The sequence below is a fragment of the Drosophila biarmipes genome, chromosome 3L (genome assembly GCF_025231255.1).
Source record: "Drosophila biarmipes strain raj3 chromosome 3L, RU_DBia_V1.1, whole genome shotgun sequence".
Lineage (NCBI taxonomy): Eukaryota > Metazoa > Arthropoda > Insecta > Diptera > Drosophilidae > Drosophila > Drosophila biarmipes.
Window position 1 is genome coordinate 24,686,317 of NC_066613.1, and position 18,911 is coordinate 24,705,227.

At 47.5% G+C, this 18,911-nt stretch overlaps 5 protein-coding genes across 9 annotated transcripts; 3 read left to right on the forward strand and 2 right to left on the reverse strand.

The window, feature by feature from the left end:
* Positions 1-2,681: 2,681 nt before the first annotated feature.
* On the forward strand, positions 2,682-7,886 carry LOC108035121 (uncharacterized). Its single transcript, XM_017110552.3, has 6 exons — positions 2,682-5,132; positions 5,195-5,452; positions 5,747-5,995; positions 6,060-6,239; positions 6,302-6,650; positions 6,931-7,886. The coding sequence occupies exons 1-6, from the start codon at positions 2,682-2,684 to the stop codon at positions 6,933-6,935; spliced, it is 3,492 nt and encodes a 1,163-aa protein (XP_016966041.1). The 3' UTR covers positions 6,936-7,886.
* A 198-nt stretch (positions 7,887-8,084) lies between these two features.
* LOC108035122 (uncharacterized) lies at positions 8,085-9,579 on the reverse strand. Of its 2 annotated transcripts, XR_006368443.1 has the most exons (3): positions 9,308-9,579; positions 8,166-8,815; positions 8,085-8,116 (listed from the first exon to the last, which is right to left on the reverse strand). XR_006368443.1 is itself a non-coding variant. In XM_017110553.3 (2 exons), exons 1-2 carry the CDS (start codon positions 9,457-9,459, stop codon positions 8,341-8,343), a joined length of 627 nt encoding a protein of 208 aa, XP_016966042.1. In that variant the 5' UTR covers positions 9,460-9,579; the 3' UTR covers positions 8,106-8,340. The 2 variants fall into 2 exon arrangements, 1 of the variants encoding a protein (XP_016966042.1); XM_017110553.3 differs by having other exon boundaries at positions 8,106-8,815.
* Positions 9,580-11,917: 2,338 nt separating this feature from the next.
* On the forward strand, positions 11,918-13,426 carry LOC108035672 (uncharacterized). Its single transcript, XM_017111380.3, has 2 exons — positions 11,918-12,059; positions 12,326-13,426. Exons 1-2 carry the CDS (start codon positions 12,036-12,038, stop codon positions 13,313-13,315), a joined length of 1,014 nt encoding a protein of 337 aa, XP_016966869.1. The 5' UTR covers positions 11,918-12,035; the 3' UTR covers positions 13,316-13,426.
* Positions 13,427-14,802: 1,376 nt separating this feature from the next.
* LOC108035521 (uncharacterized) lies at positions 14,803-17,157 on the forward strand. 2 transcript variants are annotated; one of them, XM_017111188.3, is made up of 6 exons: positions 14,804-14,991; positions 15,277-15,468; positions 15,538-15,661; positions 15,793-15,954; positions 16,010-16,143; positions 16,202-17,157. In XM_017111188.3, exons 2-6 carry the CDS (start codon positions 15,406-15,408, stop codon positions 17,039-17,041), a joined length of 1,323 nt encoding a protein of 440 aa, XP_016966677.1. In that variant the 5' UTR covers positions 14,804-14,991; positions 15,277-15,405; the 3' UTR covers positions 17,042-17,157. The 2 variants fall into 2 exon arrangements, with proteins under 2 accessions (XP_016966676.1, XP_016966677.1); XM_017111187.3 differs by having other exon boundaries at positions 14,803-15,468.
* Positions 17,119-18,828, reverse strand: LOC108035522 (probable proline--tRNA ligase, mitochondrial). 3 transcript variants are annotated; one of them, XM_017111190.3, is made up of 4 exons: positions 18,615-18,822; positions 18,303-18,554; positions 17,980-18,241; positions 17,119-17,922 (listed from the first exon to the last, which is right to left on the reverse strand). In XM_017111190.3, the coding sequence occupies exons 1-4, from the start codon at positions 18,705-18,707 to the stop codon at positions 17,141-17,143; spliced, it is 1,389 nt and encodes a 462-aa protein (XP_016966679.1). In that variant the 5' UTR covers positions 18,708-18,822; the 3' UTR covers positions 17,119-17,140. The 3 variants fall into 3 exon arrangements, with proteins under 3 accessions (XP_016966679.1, XP_043951042.1, XP_016966678.1); XM_044095107.2 differs by lacking the exon at positions 18,615-18,822 and having other exon boundaries at positions 18,299-18,410; XM_017111189.3 differs by lacking the exon at positions 17,119-17,922 and having other exon boundaries at positions 18,000-18,241; positions 18,299-18,554; positions 18,615-18,828.
* Between the last annotated feature and the right edge of the window lie 83 nt (positions 18,829-18,911).

The window sequence follows — 18,911 nt, forward strand, 5'->3', positions numbered from 1 at the left end:
TTACATGTGTACAAATTAATTTCGCGATCGAACCCATTAAAAATGTATCTATGTATCTGCGGATCCGATCCGTTAGAACCGATTTTAGAACCGAAGCGCCGCAGTAATTTTCGCCCGACCTGGCAATCCGAAATATGAATTGGCTAATTTACTTGATATCGAAAAGGGTCACGTGTATGTATAACATAAAGTGTGGCGGTAGTTGGGTTCTGGGTTCGGATTCGGGTCGGGGTTCGGGGACGGGTCTCCGATGGGGCCCAGCGGTGGTGATGATGGCGATTGCTGAGGCGACTTACTCCTCGCTCCGGATGCCCTTCGACCTCCGCTCCGATTCGACGATGATCACGGGGGCGGGGTGGGGAGGGAAGGGGGTGGAAAATGCGCCACAAGCGGGTTACTTTCAAATTTTGTACTTGCATATAGACCAAATCGCACAGACATACACACTCCTACTACGGCCACGTACATACATACAAACATACTGAGCCCGACATACGGACATACATATTTAGTTGTATGTATACATATAGATAGGTATGTACGGTTGTACATACGCCGGGGCCGTGGGTGCGAAAGAGAGGGGCAGCGTAATCTGAAATAAGTTGGAGGAGGAAGAAGAAGCATCAGCAAAAGTATCGTGATGAGTATACAGTTTAAGACGCTAGTATGGGTTAGTATGTCTGCGAGAGTGTGTGTGTGGGTGAGGCGGTTGCCGGAGGGGGCGTGGCGGCGGGGGAGCTGCAACTTGCCATACTCATTTGCGATGCCTAGAGCCACTTACGAATTTTTCGCGCGCTCTATTTGAATTTCTGCACATGCCGATTCGCATAAATCCATCAAAGTAAAACCGGCGACAAGCAATGCCGTTTCAGTTTTGTTTTGTTCATTTCGTTCGTGGCGCGCGTACAATTGTCAAATTTGTTTTCCCTCCCATTCCACGCCATTCCATTCATGCACACACACACACACACACACAGCCGCGCATAGGCACATGTGTGCGGCCCATGCGCTTCACACGGTTATTCGCTATTTTAGAGAGGCTTTTTAAATGCAAGAGAGAGAGGGCTCTCTCTTCCTAGCCGGCAAAGTAGATGTTTTTGTGGATTTTGTAAAGAAAAATATATGCATTAATCAACTAATTATATTAATTTAATTGGCAAAGCGCTTTGGCAATCGCCCTCGTTATCGATGACCGATAGTCGATGGCCGATGGCGTGATGCAACCCTGCGCGCGCCCGGCTGTTCGTTGCAACTCTGTTTTTGCTTTTTCCGCCTCACACATTTCCAGTTTGCCTTGTCTGCTCGTTCGTTCGCTCGTCTCTTGTGTCTCCGCCTTCGGCGTTCTTTCCACTCAGTTTTTTTCTTCAACAAAAAACCCCACGCAAAATTTTCGGATTTTCCTGGTTTTTTCGCCACGAAAACGATCCTTGATTTTTGAAAGCAGTATTTATTTTGTTTATTGTGATCGGGGGAGCAAAAGGGAGGCGAAACAAAACAACAACCTGCCGAGTGAGGGGAAAATGTGAATGTAAGTGCGGCTGAAAACAAACAATGCTGAAGAGTGGCTCGAAAATATTTTTCGCTTGAAAAGAAACCCAGTTTTGTTGTATAAAATATTTAAATTTAAAAGTAAGGTGAGATCCAACATAGAGGCAGAAAAACACACACACCCGCAAAAGCAAGCGCCGCACACACGCACACAGGCGAGCACTAGCGCAAAAACACGCTCCTGTACCAAAAAAGTACAACAACAACAACTACAGTAGAATACTCCACCACGCCGCCAGCCGAGCAACAAAAACAACTAAAAAAGCTAAAGCCAAACGTCGTCATCCGTGCCGCCCCCCGCCCTCCGCCCCTGCCCCCTTGCTTACAAGCATACAAATATATATATATGCCGTTGTATATATAGATTGTATATGTGCAGGCGGTGTGTGTGCGTCTGTGTCTGTATGTATGTCAATCGTTTTGTTGGCTCTGCTCGGTAACTGTTCGTTTGTACATACAAACATTTCATATAAATATATGTTTTGTATATATGTAAGCAAGTGTGTTTATGCCAAAGTATATAGGCAACTACATATATATCGGTAAACAATAACTCCCCCGGCCTGCCTTGGTTTTTCTCGCAGTGTAGAGCCATTTACATACTTACATTACACATTAAATTGTATTTTAGTTTTAATCCAATATGGCAGCCATTTTGTATTAAACCATTCTTTGAACTCCCCCTCCCCCCGTCTTCCGCCTTCCTCCCCATGCCCTTTCTATTTGTCCGCCTTTTCTTGAATTCACCTTTTTTAATTCACCTAGATTTTCAAATATTTTTCGGTGATTGTTAATTTTTCGCCTCTTCTTTTCGCCCGCCCTCCGCTTCCCTCCCTCTCCGCCTTCTTCACCCTCCTCTTTCTGCAGTTTTAGCTCTTTTTTATTTTTACTCTTTGCCCGCTGCGCTTTGTGCTGCTCATTCGTTGCTTTTTGATACTTTAGTTTTCTTTTACGTGCCAATTTTTCCGGTTGGTCTAAAGAAGCGCTCCCCCATTAATTATTCGAAAAAATGATCCCTAACCGAGTTTTAATTTTAATTCGCCACTTTTTCCCATATGTCTCTTGCAGAAACACAAACAGCTGGAAGATACACCGACTTGGGCACATTCCACGGAGCAGAGAACGGACCTCAAATGACTGAAGTCGATGTCGTTTTGCCGGAGGGCGTGGCCGAGCCCACGACAAAGCTTGCCAGCGCATCAAGTTCCCCAAAACAGTCCAAAACATCGGCATCAGCACCAGCAGATGATGATGAGCAGCGAACGGAGGCGGTGTCGGATGAGCTGGTGATAGAGGAGGATGAGGAGCATGAGCAGCAGAAGGAGGAGCCCCTTACGGAGCCACCATCCAAGGAAAAGCTGGAACTCCTGGCCTCCGGCGACAAGGTCATCGCCAAAGAGGATGTGGCCCAGGCCTCTCCACAAGCTCCAGCGCCCGAGGAGCTAATGGATGTGGACGCCAACGAGGTGGTGGAAGAGGAAAACGAGGTGGAGAACGATGACGAGGACTCACAGATCACCAGCAGCAGCTCCAAAGGGCCCAAGCTGGATGAAGAAGACGAGGAGGAGGAGGCCACCACCAATGGAGATGGGGATCATGAGCCCGAGGACGAAGACGAGGCCGAGAAGATCGGCAGCACGGCGGAAAACAGCTGCGAAGCCGAAGATCCCCTGGGGGCAGCTACAGTTCAGGAAGATCAGGTGGTCAGCGGGAAGAAACCCCATCTGGATGGCGAGGAGAGTCTGGCCAGCGAAGCAGAAGACGTGGTGGGGTCTGCGGCAAAGCAGGAGAATGGCTTTGGAGCCAGCCCCAAGCAGAAGGAGAACGGCCAGGCCAGTTTAGCAGAGGCCAAGGCGGCAGTCGCCTCCTCCGATGGCGGTGTTGTCAACCTGGACGAGGACAGTGACGAGGATATGGAAGATATTACGGACCACAAGGAGGCGGCCAAGCCCACCGAGAAGGCAGCCAAACCGGCCTCCTCGAGCGGCGGAGAATCCTCCGACGATGCCGTGCTGATAGCTTCCGATTCAGATACAGAGTCTCCAGCCCCACCGCCGCCAGTAAAGAAACTGCCCCCAGCAGTCAAGGCCACGCCGCCGCCGCCGCCCGTGCGTGAAGATGAGGACGATGACGACGACGATGATTGCGTCGTGATTGAAGACGACACACCGCCAAGTATTTCACCCAGCGGCAAGCGCAAGAGCGACCTGGATGACCTGCAGCTTCAGCAACCCAACCGCAAGAGGCAGCGCAGTTCGACGCCCTCGGGAATGGGACAGCTGACCATTAAGGATGCCCGTTCGTTGATGCCGCACGATGGTAGTCCGAGCTCTGTGCCCGGACCACGAGATTCAGTTTATCCGGTGACCATAACGAATGCTGTGACGGGAGCGGCCACCAATCTGGGTGTTGTGCCGCCAAAATTGGTGCCCATGGCGGGAGGTATTAGTGTCAATCCAGTGCAACTGAATCCGCCGACGTTATCGCTGACCGGACTGCCAAGCATGACCAACAATGCCAACCTGCTGCCCGGCCTCACTGACGACATGTTCGTCCTGGAAGCGCCCTCCTTCATTGTGCCCTACATCTATGAGAAGCCGCCGCACGAGAACATCTGCGAGGTGGTCAAGGCCATTGAGACCAAGTATGCGCTGTCTGCAGAGGATTTGGCCGAGGCGGACAAGGGTGACGAGTTCGACATGATGACCGAGCAGAACAAAGAGGACAAGCCAGCGGATCAGAATGAAGATGGCGCCAAGAAGAAAAAGAAAAAACGAGGAGACGACGAGTCCTGGTCGGAACAGTCGGATGATGATGACGACGAAGATGATGACGACGATTCCGAGTCTGGTATGCGCACCAAGGTGCTGATCAAGGAGGCAAACGACGACCTGAGCGCCCTGAAGGTGGCCATCAAACCAGCCGCCGCCTTAGCCACAGCGGGCGGAGCGGCGCTCAACAATCCTGGCGGCAGCAAGCCCGGCCAGGAGAACTACTTTGAGAGTCCGTTGGGAAAGTTCTTCATGGACATTGGAGTGGGGCTGGTGCAAGAGTACGTTCAGGCGGATCTCCTGCGACTGCAGAAGCGCAAGATGCGCAAGGCGCAGGTGCAAAACTCCAAGGAGTTTGAGATGGCCATCAATGCGCTGTCGGGCAACCTGCAGGCATCCAAAACGAAAAACGCCCCCTTCAAGTTCCGGATGAAGCGCTGTGAGTTCTGCAACTTCAAGTCGGAGTCCGCCATGGCGATGGCCAATCATTACGAGACGCCGCACATGAACGGTGTGCTGTACAAGTGCAACTTCTGCACGTTTGAGATCCGCAACGCCACGGAGATCGTCTACCACATGGAGGCGGTGCACAACATCAAGGCGCGACTAATAAAGCCACTGCCCTACCACCAGTGTCCGAACTGCGGTTTCGAGGACAACGGCAAGGCGAAGCTGGCGCGCCATCAGCCTGTCTGCGCCAAGAAGTTCCGGCCGGAGTTAAATCTGGCGCCGCCAAACGACTGGGAGGCACCGGCCAAGATTCCGCGCATCAAGCCACGTCATGGTCTTGTGGGCACCGCCACCGCCTATCAGGTAGGTGTTTCTGCAGTAACATCTTTCATTGATTTGTACTTAATCGACTTAATCCCTTGCAGGCCATGGCAGCGCAGGCGGCAGCACAAAAGGCCGCTCTGGCCAACATTCAACAGCAGCAGGCGGCGGCGCAGGCCAGGAATAATCTGCAAGCAGCTGCGTTAGCCGCCCAGAATGCGGCCAAGATGCGACAGCGAGCCCCGCAGCCACCCAAGCAGAACATGGTGCGCAATCCGGCGCCCGTGCGAGGAGGAAACTCGATGGGTGCGGGACTGTCGTTGCCCAACAGCTACCAGCTGGCTGCCGGACAGCTTGTCCAGGTAAGCGAAGTCGATAATCTTATATTTTTTAGATATAGTCAACTATATTTCTTCAGTAGTCCTTCTAAAATCATTTTTTGGGTTAAGTTTTCAATATTCATGATTATCTCATATAATAATATATAAAAAGGATATATTTGTTAAAGATTTTAATTTTTTTATCTTAAATTGATTGCTTTCAAGGTTTTTTTTTGTATACCTCAAGTTAAGTTTCTTTTGTGTTGTGTTAGTGTACCAACATTAACTCCGCATCCCTCTCATAAACCGGTTTTAATCGAATAACTATTTTTACAGCAGGCATCCAAGAAGCCGATGGCCGGACAGCCCAGCATCTCGATAACGCCATTACCTCGACAGAGCTCGGTGGGCGCCGGAGCGGGTGCGTCGTCCAGCAAGGCGCCCCAAGCGGCTGCTGGGATGAAGCCCGGCCAGAGTCCCAGCGGCAACAACAAGGCGCAGTTTGTCATCTGCGAGATCTGCGATGGCTACATCAAGGATCTGGAGCAGTTGCGCAACCACATGCAGTGGATGCACAAAGTGAAGGTACAGCTGAGTTTCCATTTATCCCCGTTTTCCCTTTTGCTAATGATAACCGTGTTTCCCGCAGATTCATCCCAAGATGATCTACAATAGGCCGCCATTGAATTGCCAAAAGTGTCAGTTCCGGTTCTTTACGGATCAGGGCCTGGAGCGGCATTTGCTGGGTTCACACGGCTTGGTCACGAGCTCCATGCAGGAGGCTGCCAATAAGGGCAAGGATGCCGGACGCTGTCCAGTTTGTGGAAGGGTAAGTCTTGAATATCTACCCCCGAATGAGTAGACTCTAATCTCGTGTATTTTTCCCTGCAGATGTACCAATGGAAGCTGCTGAATCACGTGTCGCGCGATCACCACATGACCCTGAAGCCCGCTCACCTGTCCTACAAATGCACCGTCTGCACGGCGACCTTCGGCATGTACAAACAGTTCGAGACGCACGTGTATACCGCTCATAGTACCGTGGCCAGAAAGGCGATGGACAGCAAGAAGAACAGCGCGCAGTCCAGCGGGTCGGGATCTGGGGCAGGGATGTCGCGCAGTGCGCTGGGAGCGGCCAATGACTCGCTGCTGAAGCCCCTTAAGATCAACGATGAGATCACCATCATACCACAGCCCGCATCGAAGCCACGCATCACAAATATGGAGAGTCATGTCATAGGTACGTGATATCCCAGAACGGAATCAGGGTTTCAATTGTTGAATTGGATAAACATTTTTTGGACAATTTAAAGCTTTTTGAGAGTAGAATGTTCTATTTTTAAAGTACTTAAAGTTTAAATTAAATTTTGATATTGTGGAATATTATAAGTATTTAACATACAATTTGAAAACTATGATAAAACAGCTTCAGATAAAACACCTTGAAACTGTCTAAAGATTATTGTTATCTTTCTACATTTTGTGGGCGTTTATCAATACATTTTCTTTTATATTTGCAGATTAAAAACCGTGTTGGAACACCAAAAACCTAATCTCGCAAAGTTTGCAGCATTGACAGCGCTTTAACATTAGTTTTGTTTTTAAGCCGAACGCGACCTTGCCGCCCAAGGTCACACCCTTTTACTTGTGTAAGTCGAATTGTATAAAGAACAAGATTATAAAAGGAAACTGGACCGGAGAAGGAGGAGGAGTTGAGTGGAAAGCCGGAGTGTTGACCACCTGACCTGTGACCCCTGACTAAACTAGAGTAGCCCGCACTACGCTGCGGTTTAATCACCAACACAGCACCAGCTACAGGATCGCGATACACATAATGCTAAACGGCCTAGATACAGATAGAGATACTAGTTACGGATTTTAGTTACATACGTTTTGGAGTGTGCACATAAGTTGAAGTTGTAGCTACTACTAAAATATACCACATACATACATTTATATATATTTAACTATATTTAAAGCATATTATGAAGCCGCCAGAGCGCATCGTCAGCATGATGACTATGTAAATTAGTTAAAAACTAAACTATTTATACGAGAACTACGAGTATCCAAATGTGTGTTGCAGTATGTATATACATTTTGAAAAGGCCCCCCCCCCCCCACGCGCAATTCGGCGCGCTTCGTTTCGTTCTCCTCTCGAATCTTCTAGCTTATTTGTGCGATTTGTCGATGAGGCGGAGAGAGAGTTACTCGAAGCGAGGCGAATCGCTGGGGGGCGAGGACTCTTCTACACTGATCTGAGAGACGTTCGACATTTTAATTTTTGTGTACAAGTTTAAACTTATATTTATATTACACATTATCTATTAATATTAAAGTATATATCATCTATTACCACCTAAGGCCCCCCATGTACTACAGTTATAAAGCAAAACCACACACAACCAACCAACAACAACAAACCAACCAACTGAAAATGAGAAAATTAAAAACCTAGTTAATACAAAAATGCTAAGATCATATATGATATTCATTGCACTTCTGAGAAGGGTTCTCTGAGCCGGGCCTCTTTCCCATACTTTTGGATCCACTCCATCATCCATCCAACCAACCGCCGACGTCAGAGGTGAGAAGTGATTGGAATGCTTTTAGCATTCGCCACTCACATGACCGGATGACCACCTCGCACCGCCCGAAGACCAGATAACACCAGTTGGAAAGATCGTACGCCTCATTTACCTAGCACTAATGCGAAATTTATTTTTACTTTACAATAGAAAAGTGAAATTCCAACCTTGTGATGATATGACCAAGGCAATTGTGCCGATCTCGTGTCCTCTCGTCCAGTCTTTTCTAGCACTGTAGGTACTTAAGTGTGTGAAGCCATTAAAACTAAAGTAGATCTAGCGTATACGTATTTATAGGTGGTTGTGTGCTTGAGAGCAACGCACTGCATCACGATGAGATTCCTAATCCTCGGGCTCCGCCTGGGCCACCTCGTTATCGGCGGCCGGATTGACGGGCACCGACTGGCCGATTTGCGACGATGGCGGGAACAACTGGGCCGCGTGGGTGAGCTTGGCCAGAGCATCCTGGTCGAGGATCTGTGGCTTGTCGGCGGCACTGGAGTTCGATCTGCTCAGTTGATAGAAGGCGGTGTCGCTGTGCGTGATGTTCACGATGCTGCCGGTTAGGGGCAGGGTCTCCAGCAGCTCCTGGGGACTGCTGAAGGCTCCCAGGTTCACGGGCGCAATGCCGGTTAGCACCTGGCCGGTGACGTTCGTCTGGATGGGCAGCGGGATGTTGCCCAGGTCAATGTGGCTCTTGTTGCTGTGCGTGTCGTAGAAGGTCAGGTCCACGCGCTCCTGGCTCTCGAAGCTGGTGTCGTTCTCGTCCACCTCCGTCAGGATGCCAATCTCGTAGACCACCGCCTTGACCACATAGCTGGAAGGAACACAAGAACCAGTTAGGAACCTTTCTATGGGGTAAAAATATATGTTATATGTGTGATAATAACTAATTTTAGCTATTTCTGCATAACAAAAATCTATGTTCTGTGTTATTATATGCAATTAACACTATTTGGTGGTAGAGAAAGATCACAATAAGTCTATTTGCGTACTATTATAGGGTATAGGAGAACCAATATTCCTTTCAAGTTTATGAATACAAGTTAATCTACATTATATTTACTTTAAAAAGTTAAGATCTTTTTTAATGACGAGTTTCACTTCTGTTCACTCCACTTTTGAAGTGGTTTTATGTTGAACTATAGACCTCCATATGTTTCTTTTTAAAATCTTTCACTCTTTGATGACATTATCAGGAACTTTTGTATAAAAATAATTTTTATATTATTTAAAACTTTTCGCTCTTTTAAACACATTGTCAGGAACTTCTGTATAAAAATTCTATAATATATCATATTTAGCTTACAGATTCTTGGGGCTGTCGTTGACGCTGGCCCTCAGCTCCTCGATGGTGGCGTTGTCGATGCCAGAGCTGACGTCCAGAACGGGCAGGGAGCCTCCGATGGCCAACAGCATGCCGAGCACGGCGGCTCCAAAGACAGCCTGGTGGACCTGCATCTTGGGACTTAGGCTTTTTTGGGGGCTGAAGGAAGACGGAGACGGCCTGCTGTGTAGCTCTGCTGGGATAGTGGCTCCGGTGCCTCGCCTTCGTTGACTTTCGCGCGTTTAAAGTTAATTAGTGCAGATCGCAGCGCTTTTATAGCGACTGGAGCTGGGCTTCGGCCGGGTCCGCTGGCGAGGCGCGATTCCGCGTAATTATCGAGGGCTGTTAATTGCCCGACAGGTTTGCCACTCTCCGGGGTCCCCATGTTCCGTCGATCCAGTCTCTAGGCACCGAGTCTTGGCTTCCGTTTCATTTGGCACCGGGGTCTGACGATTGTTTTTAAGAGGGGCCCCAGACCTAGACTCTAATTAATTGTGCTCGTTTTGGGAGCGTGTCCCAGGGTCTGTCCCCCAGTCGAATCCGAGTCCCCATCCCCAAAACCCACAAATATTGACCATTGGCAAGGGCTGCCTACGCAAATCCCGACCTGGTGTTTACGCCTCGGTTCTGGCCAAAAATAAGTCCATAAACATTGCACCTCTGGTGACGCATTTGCCGGGATTATTGCATGTGGCCTGGACACGCGCCCGTCTGCCAAGCGGCGAGTATTCACATTACGCATACGCCCCGGCTGCCGTTGGCATGTGCTTTGACCGCTAAAAATCCCGAATCTTTTGCATTTGATATGCAAAGTGAGAGTTTTCTCCGTCACATGCTAAGCTTCTGTCGAGCTTCTTTGGAGCTCTCAATATTACGCATGTTAATGAAATATCACCAACCTTTGGAAACGCACTTTCTGATAAAAATTTAATACTGATTTCTTTAGTTTCTTTTCGCTTTTTACAGGCAATCTTTAATATGTTGAACAATGGATAGTTATAAAAAAGTAACAGAATAATTGAACTATGCAAATTTTGTTTAGGAAACTTACAGATTTTTATTATTTTGAGGTCAGAATAGCAGGTTTAGGAACAAGTTATTTTTTGTAGTATAGATAAGGTAAGGTCTTTTCATATATTTAAAAATATAAAGACAAAATTTAATGAAATTAAAAAAAAAAACTATAATTAAAATAGTATCAAGTTTTCATTAATTATAGTTAGTTTTAGGATATCAAAAAAATTCAGGAACCTTCTATTATGAAATAACCACTGTAAGCCATTTCCTATTTAATTATCATTTCTTTTAAGATATCATATACAATTCAGGAATCTTCTATTATAGAACTTTGACTGTCACCGAAAATATGCTGACTCAGAACCAGAATTAGTGTTCAGGTGTTGAGGTATTGCGCACATCCCCCACTGAAAGCCCTAAAACCCGTAATCAAATTAATAAACTTTAAAGATTTTTATAATCCACTCGGTATACGGGTTATTCCGCACTGGCCTTAACCGCCTAAAGCCGCCCGTTTTCCGGCATAACCAGCCAGATCTTGACTTTCATTCATGCCCGGATTCTTCGATTCTTTTTTTGGCCTGCAGTCTTTCTCCGACGGATCGAAGCCGCAGTAAACGTTTTGCGGTTTTTCGATATGGAGGCAAGTCGGTTTCCAGGCACGTTTCTTCGACAAGTTTTCACCTGAGCATGGACCTTTGTCTCAGCGGAAAATTTTCGAAATTAATTTGCACGTTTCGCATATCAACTTTGTGCCCCGGTGATCTCATGGCGACCGCTCTAATTATGAAGTGTTAAAGAGGCACAGTTGTAACTGCATCCGAGGGATGCAGAAGTATCTGGTGAATCCCATATCTCATAAACAATTTGCGGTTTAAAGCGCGTGTTCGTGAAATGGACATGTTTTCTTTTTTTAGACGATGGTTTTGGCCTTTCAGAGTCGCCGGTCTTGAATTGTTTTTCTTTTGATTGGCTTTTTGGAATCGTATTTGGCGTTTGATTTAGTAAATATATGTTAATTCCCACAATTAAGACAATCAACTTGGTCTCAACAGCGGAGGTCTCAGGTGTGTCTCAAAAACTCCTGGGTCACAAGCACATTTCACGCTCTCCAATTTATAGATCCTTGGGATATATTTAAGTCTGTGACTAATTGAACTGAATTGGCAGCGAAATGAAGGCTTAAAAAATTATCGTTCATTTAGATATTTAGAAAATTATGTTTTAATATAATGATTTCATTTGTTAATTTAAATTTAAAAAAATGTTAGAATTTTAAGCGAAAGTAAAACAATTTTTTGTATAAGATTATATGATTGTATTTTAATGTTTTATATATGTATCATTAAGTTTTAAATTTATAATTTTGTTCGTTTTTTCCAAATCTTTTTTCCAGTGTCGAATCTTAGGAGTTGGCCAACAAACAGAGCACGAAGGAACAGAAAATAGAATAGGTTTGGGCCCAAACATCGGGGGAGCAGCACGCGCAGGCACCAAAACAAGTTCGGCAAACCAGGCGATTTAAGTGCTAACTGAACGAAGTAATAAAGCTTAGCCACAACTTTCGGTCGGCCGCTCGGCGGGCGCCGGAAAACTTTAAAAACTCGCCGGCCACTGGGCCGTAAACTTATTTCCGATCTGAGCTTGGAGGCGAACACAACCCATCCGGACAAAATCAGCAATAGCAGTGGCCATGAAGTGCACTTTGCTAACCACCGTGAGTAGGGATATTATAGGGGATTTTAGATCGTGTTAATCATACAATGTATCTGAAAATTTAAAAAAATGTTTCGGGCTCATTAATTTAATGTAATTTCTATTATTTCTCTTCGTTATCATTTAATCTTCATAATAATCTGTAATGATCAAGTTAAAATAAAATATCAGTTGCCATTTTGATAATAAAATGCAGTTGGATTCTGATATCCCTAGGATAGTATCTTGTTTTAACGAATACCTTTTTATTCTTCAATATTTTCTTAGTTGCTGGCAACCCTGGCGGTATCCTCCTTGGCCGCCCCCTTCGATTTGGGTGATCTGTTCTCGGGCCTCCAGCCGCTGGACAAACAGGAAGTGGTCAAGCGGCAGGTGCAGGCCAATCCCGATGCCGAGCTGAAGCAGATCTCGTTCCAGGGCCTGATCGGAGATCTCGAGGACAGTCTGTTCCAGTCCGCGCTGAGCGTGCACCAGGCCAGTGCTCCAGGCAGCGAAGTGGAGGAGGTGAAGCCCGAGTCCCAGGCGCCAATCGCAGAGGATGAGGAGCACGCGCTGACCAAGCGATCGGATGAGTCCACCCCGGCCACAGATGCTGCCGCCACCTCCTCGGACGATGGCCTGGCCCGCAAGATTCTGCTTCAGACCACCAGGAAGGTGCCGAACAGCGAGGATGGTGTGCCCGCCCACCTGATCATCGACCATGTCTCGGTGCAGCCACACAACGGTGGCTCTCTGCCGCTGATCCCCACCTTCCAGGTGCACCACACAAAGCTGATCTCGGCCACCATCAAGGAGGACTCGAGCGGCGACAGCAGTGATGGCAAGCAGACCAAGATTAGCATTACCAAGACCTCGATCACGTCCACGTCTCCCATTGAGAGTGTGGAGGAGGCGGTGGCCATTGCCGGGTCCCTGGCCACCACCGAGGAAACCTCTACCAAGGCGGAGGAAGTGACCTCAGCTAAGGTCGCAGAGAAGGAGGAGAACATCACTAAGGCTGCGGAGAAGGAGGAGGCCACCACTAAGGCTGCGGAGAAGGAGGAGGCCACCACCAAGACCGCGGAGAAGGAGGAGGCGGAGAAGAGCTCCACCACCGTCCTGACCATCGTGGGCAGCTCCACCACTAGCAGCAGCAGCACCACCACCACCACTACCACCGAAGAGCCCATTGAGAAGCTGAAGAAGGACGAGGAGAAGCTGAAGGAGAAGGTGGCCGAGGTGGAGGCCGACCCCGTCATCCTCTCGGCTCGCGTTTAAGCCAGTCGACCTCTGAACACTCTAGTTGTAACTCCCTCATCTCCAGCTCATCCCGCCACTCACATATTTATGACACGCCAAGTTCAATTAAAGTCATGTGATTCGATCTGATGCGAAGCTTCTTTATTTGCATTTCCAATTCACACGGCCCACCCGGCGATCTCTGCCAAATTTGAGGCTCTAATTGCTCGGACAAACACAGGGCCTAATGAAGCTAGCGGTTCAGCCAGGCATGAACGATTCATCCGAAACCTTCCCAGAAACTGCGGCGGGAAAAACCTCGTTGCGGAATGCAAATATTTCTGTGAAAAGCAAATATTACTATCTGTGTTCTCGAAGCGTGTCGCAAATGTGATCTTCAACTGGGTTAATTAAATATTGCCAAATTGTTGGGACCCTAACTATCCGATCGATGATAAACACATCGATCGGGCCCAAAGTGTTAATCAGCTTCATTGCCCGGTGACCAACATTGTTAGTCAACAAATTGCGAATCAATTGTTTGCTTTTTGATTATAAAACTGTGGAGAAAGCGGAATGAGGTTTTATTTGACTTTGATAATGCTGACTTCCTAAACAAAGCACATGGGCATTACTTTTTGAATCAATGAACCTATACGCTTATTGGAAGTGCGAATAGTCTTTGGAATAGATTATATCTTAAAGCGATCATACAGAATATGTAATACAGTTATATGTGATTTTTGGATCTCTTTAAGGCAAAGCACAATAAACTCTTAAAATAGATCTTAAAGTTAAAAGCATTATGAATATTATGTTTTAGTTTTGTAAGTAAGTTTAATTTGTTTAAGTGGCAATATAAAGCTTTAGTTTTGAAAGTTTAACGTTACTCAATTGACATTCTTTCTGCTCGAAGTATATAAATTTGTTAAAAAATAAAACACACCCCCGATTTTACAACATCGGTAGTTGGTTCAATAATATTTTGAGGTGTGAATTAACTTTAATGGGTTGCCTTACACTTTTCAGTGGCGGCATGTACGAAGAGTAAACATTGTTTATCAAAACAATCACCGGCGCTGCTGGTTGTACTTCTTGTAGGTGCTTCCTTGGGTGTATTATGAATCAGCCCCCGATAAAGAAATCCCCTGCACCCGCTCACTCAATCACTTACAACCCACAAGGATGATAGTCCTGGGTACACGAGCCGAAAAGCTGAGCGTCCCAATATCGCGTATACGCAACGTGAGCGCGCAAACTGATAAGTCAGCCACTTGGCGTTCGGTTCTGATAAACCCAACATCAGCTGTGAGTTTAAATTTAGTTCCTGCTAACTGCTAGCAGGTACTTTTATTTGTTTACCCACCTGGGGGCAGGTTCGCCTATATTTGAGTATCTATGTTTTATGAATGATAAAGCTGAAAGCTCGCTGATAATGCTCGGGCATTCAATTTGAATTACAGAATCAGCAAAATATTTGCGCTCTGCCATTGTGCAATCTGGCGTAGGCAGCGATCCGTGCTGGTGCTCTTGATAACAAGTGTAACCCTTAAAATTTCATTAGGTTTATCTTATCGCTGGGGAAGAGCGGAGCGTTTGGAGACCCAAAGTCGATGGCCATTCGATAGGAGAGCTCAGTGCAAAGGAGGCAGCCGGCGAACGTGTTTCGCCTTCCATTTTTAAATTGCGAAAACCGCGCGAATTGAGATCCGTCGGTGAGATAACGATTTGTGATTTGGTGCTGGTGTTTCTCGAGCCATTGTTTAGGGCCCACATTGCGTATGCTTTATCGCAGTGACGACAACGTAATTTCCCTCGGTGATTCATAGAATCGAGCGATTAAACAGTCGTCCTCAAGTGTGGCAAGTGTAGCAAGAGAATGGCCCAGGAATGATTGAGCTATCCTGGGGCCATATGCAAAATCCCCCGAAAAACTAATCAAGCTGATTAGATATCTCTCGCCCGAATTGACGAATTGTAATTTCAAATTGAATTTATAGCCCCTGAGCGTGCGTTGTCTTATCGAGTAGGCAATTGGCTGGCCCAGCGATCACAGGTTGCACAACCCATTCATCGGCATAGCAAATATCCCCGTCAAAGGAGCCCTTTGGCATAGTAAACCCATCAAGATGGCCAGCATGGGCACTGGTTTTTCCAAGTGCTTCATACTCTTCATGGCGATTGTCATACTCGTGAGTTCCATAAAGATTATCAAACATTCCTTTTGGAGTAGTCACCAAATCGACGGAAATGATTTTCAGGCCCAGGGAGCCGCCTACTTGGCCTTGTCCATCTGGGGCATCACCTTCCGAGAGTGCCCGGATGTTGTCACCGACTTCAGCGATAATCCCTTCAGATATGCCATGGAACTCATTTACTTTTCACGTGAGTTCATATCTACGAACATTCTTAGGGTCTGAAGTTATTCCAAGCTGTTCATATTGTCGAATATCAAATCTTAAATACGCTTCCAAAGATTAACATCTTAAAATTCCCATTAAACGATTTCGTAACAGAGGAGCAATGTGGAGATCCGGTGCTGAAAATAAGCGACCAGGAAGTTGACTTGACTATAGATTGGAGCAAGTCCTTCGCCATAACCAACAGGGAGTTCATCTTCATGATAACCTACGCAGTGGTAAGTGGCCTCTGGGTGGCCACCTCGGTATTGGTGATAAGTGAGTTCCTCCAGAAGCTATCCTATTCGGGTTAACAACTAACGTTGCATTGCAGCCACTTTGTGCAATCGCACCACCAAGCTGATTTCCGGAGTCGTCTACTGGCCCTGGTTCCTGTCCGTTCTGGCAGGCAGTGTCCTCGATGTGGTTGCCTCAGTGTATCATGGATTCGACTTAAGCCATACAACGGTAGAGAAAATTAACTATTCTGACATATACTTCATAACTGCAATCCTTACTATCATAGTCTATGCAAGATGCACTGGACTACATTGGAGTCACCTATAGCGAAACCACCAGCTCTATTTGGACCTTGATGGAGCCCTTCGGAGTCTACTTCTCGACGCCCTCGATTCTTCTGCTGTGCCTCACGACTCGCGTGGCCATCATCTGGCTGCTGAACGTCATTGGAGTCACCTTCTGCCTGTCGTTGTCCGGCATCATGGCACAGCAGAATGCCGCAAAAGCCGCCTTGAGCAACAGTCAGGCTTCCACCCGTCAGCCGACGCCTCAGCCTGTGGTGTCACCTGTCCAGCCGGTGGTGCAAGCCACTCTGGTGGAGAGCGTTCAGCCCTCGGCTCCGCTGGAGAGTCCCCAGTATCCGGAACAGATCCGCCCCAAGCCGCTGCCAATTTTCATTCCCGCGGAGCAGAACTTTCAGCGTCAGGAGTCTCAGCAGCAACAGTTCGCATCAGGAGATCGCACTACTCTGCAGTCGCCGGTTATGGTGCTGCCACCACAAGTTCCTCAACAGCAGAGGGATGTAGTTTCCCCGCAACCGGACATCAACACCTACCGCACCACCGAGGCTCATCCCGATCGCCTGAACTATCCGCCTTCAGAGCCGCAAACTCCACGGTCTCCTTCGCCGGCTGTCCAACAACTCGCGGTGACTTCACCGCTAAACAATCGCTACAGCGAGATGTATCCTGCTCCGGTTAATCCACGTGTCAGCGAGGAGCTGCGCAACCAAATGCCTTGGTCCTACACCAGCATGGTGACCAAGCCCCCACCGCCGCCGCGCAAGCCGCAACTCCAGGTGCAGATCTACCCGCAGATCCCGGAACCCGACTATGCGGATCACTAGTGTGGATAGTGGGAGCAGCTCGGAGCTGATTAGGGTCTAATCAGTCTGGATGCGCGGTTGTGAAAATTTGTGTGTTATTGTTACCTTTATTGCATAAAGCTAAAGCTGATGGCCAACTGATTGACTTTTACTTTCTTCTTCGTCCCGGTTAAATCTTCCGTTTAGAAGACTCTTCTTGTAATGGTTGTGTTCTGTTACTAGTTTCAAAGCTTCACTAAGATCCAGCTCAAGTTTTTCGCCTTTACTGAGGTGCACTTCCAGCTTGGGGGAATCCTGCTGGACTGCCTTGGCCCCCACCACAATGGTAAGAGGATGCCCCAAGCGCTTGGCTTCCAGCAGACGTTTTCCTATCGTCAGTTCCTTGCGATCGTCATGCAGCAGTTCCTGGTGACCACAAAGCTCTCCTACGCTTAGCAGCAATTCGTTCTCTATCACCTCCGCAGCCGGCTGCTCCTTGCTGCCTTGCTTGGGTCCTATTAAACACACATCGTAAGGTGCCAGCAGCCTAGGCCAACGCAGCTCTTGGTCAGAGGAGAGCACCTCCAGCGCTGCAGCAGTTACCCTGGTGATGCCGATGCCATAGCAGCCCATGACTAGCGGTTGTGGCTTGCCCGAGGTGTTGAGAAAGGTGGCGCCCAAAGGTTTGGAGTACTTATCGCCCAACAGGAAGGTGTGGGCCACTTCAACTCCTCGTACTTCTTTTAAGTCCAAGCTTTTACAGCTGGGACAGCTTGCTGGAGATTCTGCCTTGGCTTCCAGGACTTCAGAGTTGCCAGCAAAGCCGCAGGAACTGCACTGCAGCAGCACGTCTTCGCCCACGGGCGATACATAGTGGTACTCGTGGGAAACACTGCCACCCATCATGCCAGTAGCGGCATTTACTGGAAATAGATTCTAGAGTAAATAGATGTTCTTTTCTGAATGCTAAGCATACCTACCCTTAACGAATGAAACCTCTAGCTGCTTGAACAGCCTGTCGTAGGCGTCACTAACTGCGGAGTACGTTTCCCTGGCTGTGTCCTCGGAGACATCAAAGGAGTACATGTCCTTCATCAGAAACTCCTTGGCTCGCATCAAGCCGAATCGTGTTTTCAGCTCATCCCTGAACTTGGGACCGATTTGGTAGAGCCTCAAGGGCAGCTGGCGATAGGAAATGGGTGAAGTGGTGGCCAGCATGGCCGTCACTGCCTCCTCGTGGGTCTAATCAAGGAGATAAGGTTAAGTTCGAGTCGGAAATCGGGAAATCTGCTCACTCACTCACTGGGCTCATGAGAAACTGCTTGCCACTGCGATCCCGCACCATGTAGAACTCGGAGATGTCTCCCTCCAGGCGGCCTGTCTTCTTCCACAGCCCGGTGGGCGTCAGGATGGGCAGGGTGATCTTCTGGCCGCCAGCCTGTTGCATGTTGCTCTGCACCAGGTCAATCAACTTGTCCACCGATCGCTGGGCCATGGGCATAATCTGGTATGTGCCATTACTGCCCGATTTCACCAGTCCCAGTTCGGTCAGGAGCTGAAAATATTATTTATTAGTTAATACTTCTTTCGTAACACCATGGAAATGGATGTCCACCTTTTGACTGCGCGACAGTTGCTCCGTTTGCTTGACCACCGCATTTTTGGGTGTAATGAGAGCCGGGCAGAAGAGTCGGGAGGCTTTGTTCATCTTTGCATTTAGCTTTTTAATTTATTTAATTGTTATTATTCCATAAAAATACCGGTGAAGTAAATGCAAAAAAATGCAAAATGCCAGTGTGACCAGCGATAGGTAGATGAAACATGGCCAAAAAGCATGGTACAGTGCAGCCCCTCTGCCTTGAATAAATACAAATTCAAAAATACATTTAAAATTTACATTTCGGTCAATTTA

Coding starts and splice junctions, on each gene's coding strand:
- LOC108035521 (XM_017111187.3), top strand. CDS start 15,406: ATGGCCAGCATGGGCACTGGTTTTTCCAAGTGCTTCATACTCTTCATG. Junction 15,662..15,792: donor GGAACTCATTTACTTTTCAC/GTGAGTTCATAT, acceptor ATTTCGTAACAG/AGGAGCAATGTGGAGATCCG. Junction 16,144..16,201: donor TCGACTTAAGCCATACAACG/GTAGAGAAAATT, acceptor TTACTATCATAG/TCTATGCAAGATGCACTGGA.
- LOC108035121 (XM_017110552.3), top strand. CDS start 2,682: ATGACTGAAGTCGATGTCGTTTTGCCGGAGGGCGTGGCCGAGCCCACG. Junction 5,133..5,194: donor GCACCGCCACCGCCTATCAG/GTAGGTGTTTCT, acceptor AATCCCTTGCAG/GCCATGGCAGCGCAGGCGGC. Junction 6,240..6,301: donor GCTGTCCAGTTTGTGGAAGG/GTAAGTCTTGAA, acceptor TTTTCCCTGCAG/ATGTACCAATGGAAGCTGCT.
- LOC108035522 (XM_017111190.3), bottom strand. CDS start 18,707: ATGAACAAAGCCTCCCGACTCTTCTGCCCGGCTCTCATTACACCCAAA. Junction 18,242..18,302: donor AGCAGTTTCTCATGAGCCCA/GTGAGTGAGTGA, acceptor CTCCTTGATTAG/ACCCACGAGGAGGCAGTGAC. Junction 17,923..17,979: donor AGAGGTTTCATTCGTTAAGG/GTAGGTATGCTT, acceptor ATCTATTTCCAG/TAAATGCCGCTACTGGCATG.
- LOC108035122 (XM_017110553.3), bottom strand. CDS start 9,459: ATGCAGGTCCACCAGGCTGTCTTTGGAGCCGCCGTGCTCGGCATGCTG. Junction 8,816..9,307: donor AACGACAGCCCCAAGAATCT/GTAAGCTAAATA, acceptor TGTTCCTTCCAG/CTATGTGGTCAAGGCGGTGG.
- LOC108035672 (XM_017111380.3), top strand. CDS start 12,036: ATGAAGTGCACTTTGCTAACCACC. Junction 12,060..12,325: donor AGTGCACTTTGCTAACCACC/GTGAGTAGGGAT, acceptor ATATTTTCTTAG/TTGCTGGCAACCCTGGCGGT.